The sequence below is a fragment of the Strongylocentrotus purpuratus genome, unplaced genomic scaffold (assembly GCF_000002235.5).
Source record: "Strongylocentrotus purpuratus isolate Spur 01 unplaced genomic scaffold, Spur_5.0 spur5_scaffold_6, whole genome shotgun sequence".
Classification (NCBI taxonomy): domain Eukaryota; kingdom Metazoa; phylum Echinodermata; class Echinoidea; order Camarodonta; family Strongylocentrotidae; genus Strongylocentrotus; species Strongylocentrotus purpuratus.
The window spans coordinates 18,667,419-18,685,427 of NW_022145612.1; the positions used below are offsets into that span (position 1 = coordinate 18,667,419).

General features: G+C 35.4%; 2 protein-coding genes across 3 annotated transcripts in view; one reads left to right on the forward strand and one right to left on the reverse strand.

Annotated features, from left to right (window-relative positions):
- Nucleotides 1–582: 582 nt before the first annotated feature.
- On the reverse strand, nt 583–8,715 carry LOC752316 (coiled-coil domain-containing protein 115). Of its 2 annotated transcripts, none has more exons than XM_030972085.1 (6): nt 8,587–8,715; nt 6,398–6,527; nt 5,930–6,036; nt 4,426–4,553; nt 2,714–2,911; nt 583–2,116 (listed from the first exon to the last, which is right to left on the reverse strand). In XM_030972085.1, the coding sequence occupies exons 2-6, from the start codon at nt 6,506–6,508 to the stop codon at nt 1,965–1,967; spliced, it is 696 nt and encodes a 231-aa protein (XP_030827945.1). In that variant the 5' UTR covers nt 6,509–6,527; nt 8,587–8,715; the 3' UTR covers nt 583–1,964. The 2 variants fall into 2 exon arrangements, with proteins under 2 accessions (XP_030827945.1, XP_030827944.1); XM_030972084.1 differs by having other exon boundaries at nt 2,714–2,914.
- A 4,151-nt stretch (nt 8,716–12,866) lies between these two features.
- The window catches only part of LOC592279 (nucleolar protein dao-5), a 54,534-nt gene continuing 49,391 nt past the window's right edge, over nt 12,867–18,009 (forward strand). The window contains exon 1 of the mRNA XM_791811.5: nt 12,867–13,824. Coding sequence (XP_796904.3) covers nt 13,720–13,824 — 105 coding nt within the window. The 5' untranslated portion in view covers nt 12,867–13,719. The remainder of the gene's footprint in view (nt 13,825–18,009) is intronic.

Here is an 18,009-nt window from a genome sequence, read left to right on the forward strand (position 1 = left end):
GTAATAGTGAATGTATTTCATATTCATACATTTGGGATAAATTTTTAAATTGTGTTTATATTACATCATAGGGGTGGGGTAAATCAGTCAATATTATGAAGTTTGCTAGTTGATAATGGATTTCAAATTATTGTAGGGGTTATTGGGTTGCATTATGGATTTAATTATAATATCCAATATCAAATTTGAATGTAAAACTCTATAAATTTCTAAATGCAATATGAATATTTCAATAAAAATGTAGTTTTGCTCATCGAACAACTGATTATTTGTATGTCTATCATTTCTATTGAAGGGCCAATCATTGATACAATGCACTTTTCATTCATTACAGTATCTGTACACGACTTCATTGTTTTGGTTGTATTCTATTCAAGTGGTACACTTCATAGACTACAGCACACAATGAAAGACACAACATGTATTTAGAACTTCAAGCGCATATAGACATTGACAATTCATACCTTTTAAAAGATTTTGTGTGTGAATTTGTATCTTAAACAATGGCTTGAAAGTTGAAGAAGTATTAGAGTATTCAAGGAACTGAGAGGAGAAACAATTGGGAAAATGAGACGGTGAGAGTGAATGAGAAGAAATTCTCACAAATTGATTTTTTATTGCAATGGAATGTATATAATGACAAAATATTCAACATATAGACACAATTTACTGTTAACAGAACAAAAAAACAATCTTTTTTGTCAGTGATGAGAAACATAAATCAACCATCAATACTAATTTGAGGTTTAGTTTTCAGAAGTCTTACATTAAATCAATTATTTTTTTCTCTCATATATACCCCTAATGTAGAATAATCTTGAGAGTGTCAAATGTGACGGCCTTGCATCAATAGTTCCACATTTTCAAATGTATACATTCAGTATATATTCTAATACTGTTCGATTTAATTTGTGCTTTTCGGGGAAGATTTTGATATTTGCTGGTTCAAATTATGCATGATTAACCATTCAGAACGCACTTCATAACCATTTCCTCAAACGGTTGTTTCACTGCAAGTACTGATGTAGTAATTTTCTACAGGCAAGATTATATTTTCACATAAATGTATCTACCGGTATATGCTGTAAAACGAGAAACTTCTCAAATGTCTTTGATTTAGACAATTCAATGCTATAAATTGACTAAATTGCAATTGATGCTAACGTTTTGCAATTCACTAGTTTCTTGCCATCAAAATGGTTGTTGTGACAGTTTCTCATTTTACAGTAACACAAAGCAAACTGATGTACACATCACTATGCATGAACATGTACAACATAACTATATTATAATGACTACTACTGAGTAACATAATAAATATGGGCACCCCTCTACATCAAATGCATTAACAAGGGCTAGGTGGGATAGGTGGGATATTGATAGATGCGTTGGATGAATGATCAGAGACTACCGTTAAAGGCAAATGGCCAGAAATGTTTGAAGAAAAACATTTGATTTTATTATTTAAATGTTATTACTGAAAAGTCCTGGAATCTATTTTGTGAAGTGCAGAAAGTTCAGGAACCCTGACAATATTTTGCTTACTCATCTACCTATCAATTTCAGATGGCCAATAGTTTAGTTGAACTGTTAACTTATTTGTTTCAGGATGTAAGATAAAAAAAAAACATCCCTAAATTTTATAAAGAATTATCAGAGTTTAATCAGGATATAATCAATATTGATTTTCAATATGAACAACTCTATCATTAATTGGATATCTCTGAAATAATAAATGCCATCATGCAGATGAATCATGTAAAAGAAATTCCATGAACTGCCACCAATCCTATAATCTTGACTCCTAAAACCGGTTAAGACCAACTTTCCAGACTGTATTTCAAAGTTATGTACACAAAGTACTAACCCTGTACATTTCACAAACATGCACACATACATCATACACAGTTATATCAAAAATAAATCTTGTTTAATCTGTTCCTTGCGCTACATCAAGGACCTTCCTATGTTGTTATTGCACCATTTGCAAGGCTGCTGTCTCCATTCTTAGTCTTGTTGATGATATCATATTTCACTCTCAGTTTACTGCGATACTGTGCATAAGCTGTGTCTAGTTTGTTTTGGAGTGACGCCAGGACAGTACAGGCTTCAATAGCTGAAATATAAAGCAGAACAAAGACTGATTAATGAAGTTCAAATACTTATAAGAATACCTGGTAGATAAACAAATATCAGTAGGATACAGAATCAGTCATAATCATCGAAATAGCACAAATTTATGCTATGTTTGCTGGTGCATAAATGTAATTTATTTTTCCCAACAAAAACAATATCGTCCATTGCAGAAATCAAGACCAGAGTCTTCCATAACCTGTAATGCTATCCCATGTGGTCTATATATTCTATTAGAGAAAGTAAAACTGGTTGACTTGGTCCCATCCTAGAATTTGTTTTTAGGGAAAAACTGCCCAACATATATTTCAAGTTTCTCCCAGTTTTGTAACATCAGCTTACTTCAACTTAAACTTTGACATTGATTCCACATAAAAGCATGCTATTTTCCAATTTCAATAGACATTCATATATTTACCCAAATACAAGGAACAGAAATATCTGCTATTTCATAAAAAAATAAAATAGATGGATTTATAAATGCAGTAGTAAACAAACATCAGAGCATATGTGACAGATTCACCATCCCCCCTAAGATTTACAATTCTACTCTACCCCTATCTCTCTCTCTCTCACTCACCCTCTACAAAGTTCTGCTGCCCATGTCTAAGAGGTTGTGGGACCAGGACTCCAAACCATAGAAGGGGATCAGTGGGTATGTCCTGCCTGGCGGTGGTGGTGGTTGTTTCCTCTGGCGATGTTGTCAATTGGTCCATTTCAGCTGTAAGGGTTTCCACTCCATCAGTGGGACTGGATGACAGGGGTCTTCTTCTTCTCACTGCTAAATGTGTGATGACCAAAGTATAACAATTTGTTATGCCATCATTTGAACCCTGGGCACAATTATCGCCCACAAACTAACCATGTTATTAAGCCATTGAAAATCACGTCTGAGATACCTTGGGATGGAGTCAAATAATCAAAATTCAAAAGTTAAAATTAGGCTGAATAGTCACAAGGGAACATGTCTTTATAAAGATCTGCCTTGAATGTGGGCACAAAATCACTGACAGAGACCTGTTAAAATTTATAAATTCATGTCAATATCACAATAACAATTTTTTTATTAGGAAGATCATCAAATATGGCAATCTATTGAATTCCCAAATGCATGTCAGTCATGTGACTGATTCATAATTACATCTATTAAAACACAATAAAATGGTACACTTGAGCACGAGGAGGTAAAGTTGAAAAGGATTACATTGAAAGTTATCAAACCTACAAAAAGTTACAGCACAGGGTTGAAGACAACCATTAAAAACACACAAAAACATATGATTAATTGAGCGCTAGAAACTACAGACCCTTACCGGTAATCATATAATCAATAATCAATCAGTTATAGTTATACAGTGTGTCCCAGAAAAAATGAAACCGAGAATTATCGAGGTTTGATCATAACTTAATCACAATTATAATTGCTAAATGACACATATTTGGAAAGCTGAGATCCTCCTCTTTCATCTGGCGTAACTCATACAATGCATATTTCACGCATTAGTGATTAAGATGAATTTGAAGAGAGGGAACCAAAAAGTCATTTGGCGGACGGTATCTGAATTTCAAAGAGAAAATCATATTTCCAGACAGTTGAGTTTCTACCCTTTCATATGACACCTCAATCACAAAAAAACGAGCTAAGAATAACAAAGTTCTGTATGTTTAAAGTAGTGCTTGCATATCCATAATTTTATCAAAGGAATTCATTTTCACTGGCTGCCTGCCTTAGCAACACACGGAATTAAGAAAAGACTTAACTCCGTTTCGTTGACAATCGGCCGTAGACGAAAGACTTCATGCATGGCTGATTGTCAACGAAACGGAGCTAAGTCTTTTGACAATTCTCTTTTTTGCTACTGCAGGTAGCTAGTAAAAACGAATTCGTTTGATAAAATTATGGAAATGCAAGCATTACTTTAAACATACAGAACTTTGTCATTCCTTGCTCATTTTTCGTGATTGACGTGTCATATGACAGGGCAGAAACTCAACTTTCTAGAAATGTGATTTTCTCTTTGAAATTCAGATATTGTCCGCCAAATGACTTTTTGGTTTCCTCTCTTCAAAAGTTCAAATTCATTTAAAATCACTCATGTGTGACATATGCATCAGGTGAGTTGCATCAAATGAAAGAGGAGGATCTAAGCTTTCCAAATATGTGTCATTTAGCAATTATAAAAGCTATGATAAAACATTGATAATTCTTGGTTTCGTTTTTTCTGGGACGCACTGTATATGATCTTTCTTTTAAACATTTGCATTATAGATTTGCTTGTGAATGTTACATACCTGTATTATCATCAGTAGTTGTGGTAGACTGGTTTGCTCTTGACTCATTTCCTTCCAGTGACTTCCTCTCTGAGCGTTTCATGGCTTTGGTTCGACACACTTCAAATGAATGGCAGTCATCCTCCTTGCTATCAAAACATATTCAAATAAATTACATGTGGTACATGTTAGCAAAGAGTATCACTAGTATTACACATTCTTTTATTTATTTTTATCCTAACATACCAAGTCTTTGAAAACATGATTGGGGCAGTTTTTGACCCACTGGAATGTATCAACTGAAATAAAGAACTAATTAAAGGGCATTAAAGCAGAGATGCCAACCTTCTTCAACAACAAAAAGTATTCTTAAGAGCAAAGAGCAGTATTTTTTTTAAAAATCTCTCACCTTAACATATCGCCCAATCGAGCAGCTTAAAAAAACCGGCAGTACCACGTAAACGTACCCGGATCGGAGCGCGCCGTGCATACATTACACGCGGGTTGTTCGCAATGTGCGCAGTTTGGGGCCCGTATCACCATCTTGCATGCATCGTTTGAAGATGTTGGTGCATAATACACTTACGACACAAAACCCATGATCAGAAATTAAGAAAAACGTCACAAAAAAAAAAAAAAAGTTCTGCTGTATTCATAGCGAAAAAACGGAACAAATACGGCAAAAACGTAACAGTTGGCATCTCTGTTAAAGGGATCGTTTAACAATGTTAAATATGAGATACACAGTCCTACATGTTAGCAGTGTCTGTGATATGGTGTAACATTGAAGCCCTAAAAAAATCGTGCTTCAAAATGATCAAGAAGTGCCTCAAAAAAGTAAAAATCTTTGAGTGACCGGTTTTACCAAACTCGTTTTCCCCAATAGACTATAGTGTTATGAAAACCGTTCAGTGAACGGTTTTCAAAATTTGTAATTCCAATCATTAATATCTAGATAATCAGACAGGCGATTGGCTTGTAAAAGTCATGGAGTTCCTGACTGACCTAAAGATTTATAATTATCATTGCAGCATGAGCTAAATCAAGGATTATTTCTAAAGGATCTAAGACATAGTTACCGGATCCCTTTAAAGGGATTTAGAGGGTGAAAATATCAAAACTTGCCAAAATGTTGTAAAATGATAACTGAAAAAAAATATTTGTTATATCCCTTTAAAGGGATTTAGAGGGTGAAAATATAAAAACTTGCCAAAATGTTGTAAAATGATAACTGAAAAAAAATATTATGGCAAAATATTTGTTATTAGCAAAATTACAGTCATTTTTCTTTACAAATTTGAATTTTGCACCCCATTCGTTGTGTACAAAATGAGGGCTTAAAAATATTCACTCAAGCTGCTACAGATAAATTTTGGGATAAATTTTTGAGGGCTTGCAAATCCCTCATAACAGTGCTCTATATACATTAAGAAGACGACCCATTCTACTTCAACGTTCATTCTTAGTAATGCAGAATGTACCTAACATGTTCAGGAATACACACACAACTTGTATATATATCTACCTTGTGACAACATGTGCCAGAGGACACATTGATGTGGTATCGTACTGGAGCGAGCTCACGGCCCCGATTCCCATCGAAAATCGAGCCTTGGACAAATTCAGGAAGCCCTGTAGAGGGGGAAAACTCATTTTAGTTTCTAACAAAAATTGTAATACAAAACTATTTCATACAATCAGACTAGAATTATATGTTTTTCACATCCATCCATGATCCATTAAAAAAAAATAGTCCTCAACAAATCTTTTGTGATCAATGTTTTCAATGTCTGTCAATCTCCACAGATGCAGACATTGAAACAGCTTTGAGTGATAACCTCCTGGTAGATGATTTACAAAGCTCTTTGGAAACCCAACATGATAATTTGCAGTATACAAGAAAAGGTTCTCATGAAAATTACAAATCTGTGCAATTTAACTTTTGTACTTCCAAGGAGTGACATTCTGGAGCTTATGACAAAAAAAAACCTACCTCTTTAATAAACTTCTCAAATCTTCTCCTTTGCTCTGAGAGTTCTTCTAAAGTCTGAAAGTAGTTCACAGCAAGCTCATCCAACTCTTCACACACCTCCTTCAAAGACATTTTGGTATTTATTCCTGATCTGTAAAAAAAAAAGAAGAAGAGTAACACAACGCATTTTGTTGATATTTGTTGATATTAATTTAGACTAGACCTATAAGGCCAAAATAAAAAAAAACATGTTTAGTGTCCTGTTTTTTCGAAAAATAGGAAGAAGGAGGCCCTTTTTATTTTTTATTTTTTGTTTCAAAATGGCCGCTCAAAATGGCCGCTCGGTACATTTTCACTGACAGTGTTTTTCATGTTTTTTTTCTTTCAAAAAAAAAAAAAAAAAAAAAAAAAATAGGAGGCGGCCCCCAACAAGGAAGCGGGCGGGGACGCTAAACATGTTTATTTTTTTTAATGGCCTAATATGCCATTAGCATAACAAAAATAATTAACAGTTCAGAGGATACTATGAAAATTGAAGGGTGGCATAAAAATAGAATAAAATCCTTTATCATCAATTTTAAAAACACATCGTTACAAGACAAGACCTATAAATATAATGACAATTCACTGTGATAAGTAATAGAGTACCGAAGCTGTGACGTCATAAAATCTATTTTTAGAATTTCTCAATTTTTTCTTCATATTCCGAAAGAACATCAAAAATAATGTCCAAATGTCGAAAACCAATTCAATATGTTAAGTATTAGCTGAGATATGACCATCTGAATAAATATACTCCCCATAGGAACTCAGTGTTATATGCTCTTGGTCCCAATGGTTAGAAGCCAGAGCATATAACACTGAGTTCCCATAGGACATATATTCATTCAGATGGTCATATCTCAGCCAATACTTAACATATTCAATTGGTTTTCGACATTTGGACATTATTTTTGTCTTTTCGGAATATGAAGAAAAAATTGAGAAATTCTAAAAATAGATTTTTGATGACGTCACACTTCACCACTCTATGGTGCTGGGCTACTAGCTACTGGCTTCATAAAAAGTCCAAAAAGCTTATTGGAAATAACGTCCTAAAAGGGAATACATAACAACATAATTCTTACATTCCCGAGCAAGGATTCAAGTTGAAAACGAAAGTGCCTTATCAATCATGCTTATTAAATCACTCCAGCAAAGCATTGTAGTCAATGCTAATGCGTATTGACCTTTAGCGTTGCATACTACATGTGTGAATCAAACAATCAATTTTTTTCACTTTTACTCTACTATTGCAACATAACGTGGACTATCAAATCATTAGGTTGAATTATATACCATTTTGGTACATGATTTTAATACTAAAATAGAGAGAAATTTTGTTAACACTTTTATTTTAAAGCCCCCCCCCCCCCCCCCCCCCCCCACCGAGAGACGACTGCTTACTTAGTTCCCTCCTGCTGATATAGATAAAATTAAAAAGCGTGCGTTGCGGGACACTCTCCAAGTGACATCACTTATGATTTAAAGCAGTTGCACAAAATCTGACGGGTGGCTGTCTATCTCGCATGCTCAGATAGCCTGCCGCTAACGTGACCCGAGCTGCAGCTGTGTCACTGTTAAGTGATCGCAACAATAAACAAATGCAATGTAATCAAGCGTTGAGGTCTCCCTTCATTTTGAAAATACGTCATAAAAATAGAAAATGGTGCAAAAATAAATGTAGCTGAAGCTATTGGCCCAATGAGTAAAAGTATTATAGGGTCAAATGTCTGGAAAACCAAGGAAATTTTCACCTAGGTCTACATAACTTTTAGTACCCTTCCCTTTGTTTACTTAGGTCTACTACTATCTAGACCCTAATGACTTATTTTTAATCAACAATGATTCATTAAATTGTTTATCATATCGGTAAGAGTTCCTTTGCACCCCCCCCCCCCCCACGAAATTGCAGTAGATCTACAGTGAGTGCTGTCTTTAATGCACAGCCAGGATAGTAGCGCTGCTACGTGTGTATTCAATTACATTGTAATTATTGTATTTGTAGAACCGATAATTAACCAGCCTGATATTGAATTAATGGGACTACATTACACTTCCTGATTCACACTGCACCGAGGCCGAGCAGAGTATCCGGAAAAAGGAGAAATTGCACTAAATGCAGCTTAAATACAAGTACCACTGATGATTCTAAAACAATACATACTCACCACTCAATAAATGTAATATTTTCCTTTTCAATAAACAGATATCTTCGTGTTCTTGTAAAGTTCCGTAGCGTCGTTCAGGCACGGCAAAGACGGCTATTGGCGACCAATAAGGATTCGGGCGAAGTTAGCCCGGAAAACAATAGATTTCGCAGTATGGTGTCTTCAGAAATAAAAACGAAAAATGAATGTGTAACATGGGTGATAAAGAGAAGAAAAGTTAGCTTTTACTATAGTCTACTCTTCAGTGTGAAAATAAAATGTGTCATATCAAAGCGGAACAAATATTTGTTAATCTGATACATTTTAAGCGTTGAAAACCTCTAATCCCAATTTCAAGTTGTGAGTATAATACACGCATTTATAAGAACACAACAATATACGGAGTATAGTTTAGCAAACTTTTAACTTTTGTTAAATAAGTAATTTTAGATTGAACTAAACAAAATTACTAAATACCGAATTTTTAACAGATTTTGCAAAGGTTTTCAGAGCTGAAAAAAATAAATCATGACTTCAATGGAAAATCACCCTTTTAACGCATTATAAAGTATTGTATGATATAAAGATAAAGACGCTTATCAAATCAAATGTGAATAGTCAATCATTATGTCAATATGCCGTTTCAGAATGAAGTTAGGCCTCAAACCGGGTGTTACCGTGTTTATCCGCACTTTACATGTAATAATGGCTAAAATACATTTTCAAGTTTGAACGCTTTATATAAAAATATATACTATATATAAAACTATACTCATATAATATCACATGCCGAAAAATTGTGTCAATATACTATAGGTCTTGACTGATTCAGACTTGTTTATTACTGAAGTTCAAACCGGCATTTAGTCCCGGCTTACGTGGCTTTATTCCACACGTTTTACTATGTAGGAAATGGACGTTTTTAATTCGAATTTTAAAGATACTATGTCCCTTTTGCAGCCAACATTATAGTCTATAGAACTTTGCAGGAATTATAAATATTTCATGTATGTTCTATCTGTGAAATTTAACTTAGCAGTGTCCTAGTATTCAAATTAAGCAAGGAAACCCGCTTGCCTATATCACTGTCATACACTGACATCTTTTTTTCTTTGGTAATAACATACATACAATGAGCTGTAACAGGTACATGAGCATTTTGTCTATATACATCAATAACTCACTACTTGTATTGGCCAAAATTAAACTGATTGAATCTTTTTGCAGCACAAAATGATACGACCATTATTTTGTTAAACGTATACAGGGTCTAAAAATCAAACTATTACTTAGGTGATTGCAATCACTTAAGTCAATTTGACAATTAATGCTCAATTTTTCCAACTAGAAGCCATTTTCAAGCCCTTTCGTTTTGAGGGAAGTTCTAAATTAGTATTTTCTTTCAAATGCTGTTGGAATTTGAATTTTTGGTTGCAAATTTACAGGCTCCAGTTAAAAACTATTGTATGACATTAAGATAGAACTTAATGTTTCACATAATTTTGAAAGTGAAACCTTGCTCTTTTCTCTCAAATATGTTACTGTATTCAGTGCATTTGGATGAATGATAAACTTCTGAAGTTGAATTAAGATAAAACTAAATATATCCAACCGCCATGAATATCAAACTGAAATAGATACCGGAGATTTTGACTCTTCTTGAGTCTCTCGTAACTTACGAGAGACTTTTTACTTAGGAAAGACTTTTATGTGTAGACTTTGCTTTGTGAATCAGACTACTAGAAGTCTCTCGTAACTAGGCCACTTACGAGAGACTTTGGGGTTTATGTCTAGACATAATCTTTGTGAAACACCGGCCTCGTTTAATAACGTCACCTGAGACGTGCAAATTTTTCTTTTTCCTTTTCGATCGGACGTTTTGGAGACACTATATCCCCTGCTATTGGTCGCTTGCCTCCTCCTTATTGGTTGGGGGGGGGGGGGGGGGTGCCAGTTTCAAGGATCTAGGGGCAGGGGGAAGGGGGGGGGGGGCATCCAGGGGAGTCACTCTCATATACCCGTGTCCATTAACCTCTAAAATGGACCCTATGGCGTATCGCACCTTTATTTGAAATGACCTTTTTCAAGAAAACGGAGAAACCTGTTAACCTGAAAATGTACCCTTTTATTGGTTTTTGTGCAATCAGTGCTTGAAAAACACTCCTTTTTAAGGAAAACGTTGACACCGCCTTATATAGCTGAAAAAGAGTTTTCTGGATGCGGGTGCGTATAGCGGTCATGTTGGGAGTGACCCTCCTGGGGAGGGGGGGGGGCGGGCGCGGCATTGCTTTAAATTAAGTTACTTTGAATGTTTCTCGACCCTCCTCACTACCTTCTCCACAATCTTCCCTCCTATCTCCTCCTCCTTTAGCTCTCTCCCCTCTCCTCTTTTCTCTTTCTCCCTCCTCGTTATCCCCACCGTTCCTCTTTCTTTCTTTTCCTTTTTTAAAAATAACATTTTCCTTCCTTTAAAAAATATTTAAATTCCTTAATTCCTTTAAATTTTTCTTAATTTACTTCTCCGGAGAATTTCTTTCTGTTTTGATCCTATTTGCGCGGTCACGAACGTACCGTTTTATACCTTAAATTCCTATAATACGTAGATAGGCCTTATTTTACAGCCTTAGAATTCTTGTAAACAGATGCTTCAGGGATTACCTCATCAAGTATCAAGCATGAACATAATCCTCAGAAATGCCAAAGCAACAATTCTTCATTATCAACGCCCGCCTGCCCCCTACCCCCTTAAAAAAAAAATCACTGGGAAAAATCTTTACTCATCGATCTTCTAACCCTTCTCCTTTCATACACCTATTAAATTGCTTTGCCACTAAAGGTATGTCACAACTTAATGTTATACAGGGGCGGCGATTTCTTTTCATGACCGGGGGGGGGGACGAAATGTGAGGGACGGCGGAGCAGTGGCATTTAATGATTTTTTTTTTTTTTTTTTTTTTTTTTTTTGCGGGGGGGGGGGGGGGGGAGAGAAACAAAAATATGCATCCCCACTCTTACATGGTACGTGCAGGCCCCGCGGAACGTTTTTCAAAGTGGGGGGGGGGGGGGGTTAAAGTATTTTCGATCAGGTAGAGCAAAGCGAGCGAAGAAAGTAGAGCGTAAATTGGCGTGGGTCAAGGACGGTAGCCCCATAAAGCTCAGGGGTTTTAGGCATTTAATAACAGTCAGCTGAGCATCCAGGGGGCAGAGCCTCCTTTAGCTCAGGGTTTTAAGGCATGTAATAACGGCCAGTAGATGAGCATCCAGGGGCTCGCCTTAGAGCCCCTGGTGGGGTCCAGGAGGCAGAGCCCACGGAAGCTCAGGGTTTTACGCCTTTACTCACGGTCAGATGAGCAACCAGGGGCCAGCCTTAGGGCCCTTAGCGGGGTCCAGGGGCTCAAGGAAAAACCATGCCATTTCAGCAACATTTGTAAATCACTGGTATCGAGTTAGAAATAAATCAAGTTTGAATTTTATTAGGGGGCAACTACCCCCGAACCCCCCCCCCCCCATCATTACGCCAGGGCGAGAGAGCACAGTGAACGAAAGTGGTGAAGGTGAAGGAAGTGACTACCCCCCCACAGGTTTTGAAGTTTTGTTGTATTAATAAATTACATTCCATAACAATAGTATAAAAACAAGCAATATACCCTTTTCACAGTTCACTTTTCCAATTGCTATACACTTATTTTTTTCTTCACTTTTTCAATTTTTGAGGGGGGACGATCCCCTTCTTCTTCTTCTTCTTCTTCTTCTTCTTCTTCTTCTTCTTCTTCTTCTTCTTCTTCTTCTTCTTCTTCTTCTTCTTCTTCTTCTTCTTCTTCTTCTTCTTCTTCTTCTTCTTCTTCTTCTTCTTCTTCTTCTTCTTCTTCTTCTTCTTCTTCTTCTTCTTCTTCTTCTTCTTCTTCTTCTTCTTCTTCTTCTTCTTCTTCTTCTTCTTCTTCTTCTTCTTCTTCTTCTTCTTCTTCTTCTTCTTCTTCTTCTTCTTCTTCTTCTTCTTCTTCTTCTTCTTCTTCTTCTTCTTCTTCTTCTTTTCTTCTTCTTCTTCTTCTTCTTCTTCTTCTTCTTCTTCTTCTTCTTCTTTTTCTTCTTCTTCTTCTTCTTCTTTTTCTCCTCCCACGTACACTGGCCTACGCGCCTGTATAAGCCCCTCTTCCTCTTCTTTTTGTTGGGATTCAGCTCAAACAGCATCTCAATCGCTTCCTACATGGTAAACCAAGAGATGGCGCTATAGCAATTGCAAAGGAAGAGCATGCAAGCGCTAGCGCTAGGTCGATACGCGATCAGCGCACAGTGCATGCATTGCATGCAGTGCACGAAAATAACAGGAGCTGTGAAATAGTTGGCCAGCGCAACACGTCATTTTGCAACGTATTTGGGCTTATTTTGATTGCGATAGCTACCTTTATTGATCATGTACGGGGTATATGAATAGATCATCCAGCCTCAGTACCTGTGGAAGATATACCAGTCAACAATTATGTTATTTTTATTAAATGAATTGTGAATTGCAAACATTTTCACGCACCGCCTCTAGCTAGATTCAGATAACCACACAGCACTTCCTTGTTCTGTTTCAGCTGGAAATCATCGAGCGTCAGATACTTGGCCCCGAACTGCAGGGGCGGAACTCTTGTTGTGAGCCTTCTGGAGCTGCGGTACCAGATAATCGTGATATCTCGCTTTCAAAGCTTTCCTGCAATAAAACAATGCCGAGATCAAACGTGTATGCTTTAGATCAGTATCTACATTCCAATTCTATTATTACTCAGAATATCTCTGAGTATCAGCCTTTTTGAATTTGCTCATACCTTGCGCTAAAATAATGTTAACTTGTCAGTTAATTGTCTTGTCTTCATCATCTATTCTTGTCTCGATTTACTTAACTGTCGCGTTGCCATAGACAATTAGAGTTCTTGGCCAATCTTGGGACTTTACACGATTTGTCTTTTATCTTACTGTCGAATCAAACATAAACAATAGTTTTCATATTTGTGGATAAATTGGTCTACATTATTGTACATGGATCCTGAAAGTGAAAGAGTTGAATTTCATTCCTGGATGTGATTATTGATCACCAAACTTCAAAGATCTAGACCTACATCGAGATTATTTTACATTTTAAGAAGAGCCTGTGACTGAAACCAGTGATCCATCATGTCGCTGAAGGAAAACTTAGAGAACTTTCTTGAACACTATGAAAACATGGCTGATCTGTCTTCATCATTGGATGGATCTGATTCATTTGAACTTGAGTTCAATGTAAGTTACCATGGTTACTATAGCTTTATAATTGTTTTATTGTCGCAAATCATTTATTTTGTAATTCTTGTGTCTGTGAAATAAAAAAATAGTTCTTTGCAGAGAGGTTTCAGTCAAGCGCTGCAGATCATAGAGGTTGACCTGCAACATCAGTTTCTGAAAGGTATACTTGGACTCGAATCGGAATGGATTTAATTACATGTACCGGTACATGTAAAAGGCGAGTGTGAACCATGGGACCAACAGCGAACTAACTGACATCAAGTCCAAACCATTGCAATGTACATGGTTCTGGGTTCAACTCCTGCTGTGGCGCTAACTAGTGTCCTTTGTTATTATTATATTGTTAACCCAGAGATTGAATTTGTAAACAATGTTTTTTTTAAAGCACATGTGTACCATGTACATTGTAATATTTACCTGTTTGTTTCGCCCTACCATAAATCTCTGTGTATAAGACGCACCTGTGTTTGTTTGTTTGTTTGTTGCCGAAAAACCCGCGCGGGAAAGGACTTTCATTTAACATCTAGGTGCAGTTGAAGGCGCCAATTTGTGCTTGTGAACTTGTCACAAATAATAGTAACAATGCCGTTTTTAGAAGAATGTTTAAAATCATTAATGTAAATTAAAAACAGTAGAGTACCTAGGATAGAACCTTGTGGTACGCCGTGTGTAATAGAGGAAAAATTTGAGGAATTATTATTATAAACTACATATTGAGATCTACATGTATTAGAAAGATTACTTTCAAACCAAGATGACAGACAAATTTGAGTGTCGTTGTAGTCTCTGAGTGGTGAGTCAACACACAGATTACTGAGCTGGGAGATATTGCCATTTGCCAGGCATAGCGCCAGGTGGAGAGGCATAAATCGAAACTTAAAAAAAAAAAAAAAAAAATTGTTCCTGTGTATAAGACGCATCCCAACCTTCAAATTTTTTCAGCGGCAAAAAGTGCGCCTTATACACGGAGATTTACGGTATATCTAGTCAGAATGTCAGATAATCTCATTATTTAGGAATGAGACTTGCATTAACAAGCCTTTTTTTTTTATTATTACTCAACTGTATGTCAAGGGCAAAGTCAAAAGTCAAACCGATTTGTATGAAACATACTGATATTTAGTTTGCCTACAATATATATGTGCATATACATGTTCATATGTAGCAAGTAGAGTGAAGTAGGTTATAGCCATTTGCCTTTTAGGGAATTAATTAGATTTATATTTCTGAAACTTTCTGAATGTAATTAAGAGAACTCATCACTATACATGTATACTACCACCTTGTAATGAGGATAGACATTCTATCTTGTATTACTTACAGGGAAATCCAACCCAAATAGAAATCTAATCTAAAAGAAAACAGAAAAATCAGAGAAGCAAACTGATGAAAGTTTCAATTAAATCTGACTGAATAAAAGAAAGTTATGAATTTTGGAAAAATGTAATCACTATACGTGTGGGCACTTGAAATTTGCTGAAGCGGATCGATGAACAGGCTTAGACCTACAACATCGTGTATTAAAGTGAAGTAAGTAAGTAAGTAATGTGATGTACATGTACATGCAGTGCCAAACTACTTTCCCATTTATTCCAACATATAAAATGTCTAAAATTTAAATTTTTAACAAAATAATGGCTCAGATGGGTATTTTCTGTTTTGCGGACTTAGAATAATATGCTATTTATAATATATTTTGAGTAGTGCCTTATATAAGGGAGAAGAAACTTACGAGAAAAACAGAAATTAGGGATATCTTTGTACGCAGCAAATGGGAGAGCAATCCCCGTCCAACAATGTACGTCACAATCCATTGACCAAACTACCAATTTGAGATTCGCATAGACTTAGTGATCTCATATTTCAAACATTCATAACTTCCTTAAAATTGGTCAATCCAAGATATTCAAGAGACTCAAGATAATTTATAGTCATGTAAAAAATACATAAAATTTAACTTCGGACATTTAAAGGTGATACATGTACATGTATATGTACATGTACATAAATAAATATTTAAATACAGGCAAAACCCTTGTTATAAGTTGATTTGTATGAAAGTCAGTTTTAGTTACCAGTCATATTGATTGGGTGGGTTCATACCCCACCGCTGCCATCAGTAGAAATAATTATACATACTGTACATGTAGATGACTGGTACCTAAAGTTGACTTTCATACAAATCAACTTATTACAAGGGTTGGATTGCCCTATAATTGATATTGTAATGAAAATATTTGTTTTTTTATTCATGTACAATGTATTTCAAGTAGTGTAAAGCATATCGGTAGTTACTTATTAAAAGTAAAATTTGAAAAACCATATTACCAGTACCTAAATAGAAGGTTTATTTGTTATCAGTTCAGTGATTCTTGGAGTATGAAGTCAACTTAATTTGTGACTCTGGACTCTTGTCCTACATTTAAATAATAATTATGATTGCTGCATTGCAAGCAAAAATACTAACCGCTTAAAGGTATTACAAAGTTTTGGTAAATTTTGAAAATTGGCTGGATAGTGATTCTTTACAATTTTGATATATTTGGATGCCCCTATGGATGTATTATAAGCACTAAAAATTTTAGCCCCTAAAACTTGAGTATAAAAATTTACCGGTGCTCCCGGTAAATTTTGATAAATTTGAGATAGCGCCTAGCCGCCTACGGCCAGACGATGGTAGCTGCGACCATACAAAATTACAAATCTCAGAATATGTAGATCTGATATATTCCAAACGGTAATAGCAAATCGGTCGATTTTAGTCAAATAACATTGTTTTATAGCTAAATTAATATCTTGACCTTGAGAGGGCACTATACAACATGAAGAGTTTATTATTTACAATTTCATCACTTTAGACTCGATTTCAACCGCAACAACGATCACTGAATATTGTAGGATTGCATCACATGCTTCCAATATGTTCATTTGAACCAAATTCATGACCCCATACCAAAACTTTGTATTACCTTTAAACTTTCAAAAAGTAAGCAATTGCCATGTTTCCCCATCATGACTATTCATGAATCAGATGATAATTTACCACTTCAAAAGCAGGTATTAAATACATGATGTATAAATACTTAACAGTGTTGTTGACTTACCTTTGAATGGTAGGATAATTCTAGCCCCTTTCTATTCTTATTTTTATTATAAAAGCAGCAAATTTAGAGAAACTCTTTGGACAAATAGAAATATCTTATAACTCTTTGAACAGATAGTTATTAGTTATATAGTATTTAGGAAAATAACTACACCTGTAATAAGAAATTTGCATGATATAATCATACATAGCTAAATCTACAGGTATTTGAGATGAATTGGTCATGACATTTGGATGTCATCCCCTCATATATTTGTATGTATTTTTTTAATCACAAATTAACATCAGCCCCCTCCCCATGTGCTTTTCCGTATTGATACTTATCATACTATCATCAAATTGCATGTTTTTCTATCTTTCATAATATGTGTGTGTAATTGGGTTTTTGTTATAAAGTTTAGAAATTAATATTTAATTTGGTGATTCATTCATAAACGTTAAGATTATGAAACAGTTGCTTGATTGCATCCAATAAGTTACTGAAAGAAATATTATATTGGGGATGTATTTATAAATGCAAAATGATTTACTGTAAGTAAAGAACACGCAGAACATTATCTTCATTTTGCAAACATGAACTGACCTGAAATTCTGTGAAGTGGGACCCTGGATGTATTTATACTTTTACAATGTTAGAATCTCTTGTGTCGTAACTCCAGGGAATATGGGAAAAACTCCACAGGGAGGAAGAAGAAAGGGACTTACCAAATTTAGATAAGGGTACTCTGACGTAGGTAGAAGATACTTTTGAAGTGTTATCAATTAATCTTCATTTCTCTTGTAGAGCTGGCCTGTTTCCTTCTCTTACTATTTCTTTGAGTTTGTACCCCTTTTAGTGGCCTTGTCCACCTTTGTAGCTTTTTCCCCTTGTCTTTGATTGATTGACCCTAGGGAGTATTTAAGATTATTTTTTTCCTCTCTTGTTAAAGAGAGAATCCAGAAATGGTCAAACTGGCAGGAAAAACTTTGATTTGGCCTCAATCAGGTCAATCGCACATTCGCTTAAAAAAAAGAAAAAACTTTGGTTTATCAATATAAAATATTTGTTTGCAGTTTCTTGTTGTTAAACCCACTTAAGT

What these genes read in the sequence shown, in the direction of transcription:
- LOC752316 (XM_030972084.1), bottom strand. Translation starts at nt 6,508, where the DNA reads ATGTCTTTGAAGGAGGTGTGTGAAGAGTTGGATGAGCTTGCTGTGAAC. An exon ending in AACTACTGATGATAATACAG is followed by an intron (nt 2,915 to 4,425) that starts GTATGTAACATT and finishes TCACACATTTAG; the next exon opens with CAGTGAGAAGAAGAAGACCC. An exon ending in GCAGCAGAACTTTGTAGAGG is followed by an intron (nt 2,117 to 2,713) that starts GTGAGTGAGAGA and finishes TTTATATTTCAG; the next exon opens with CTATTGAAGCCTGTACTGTC.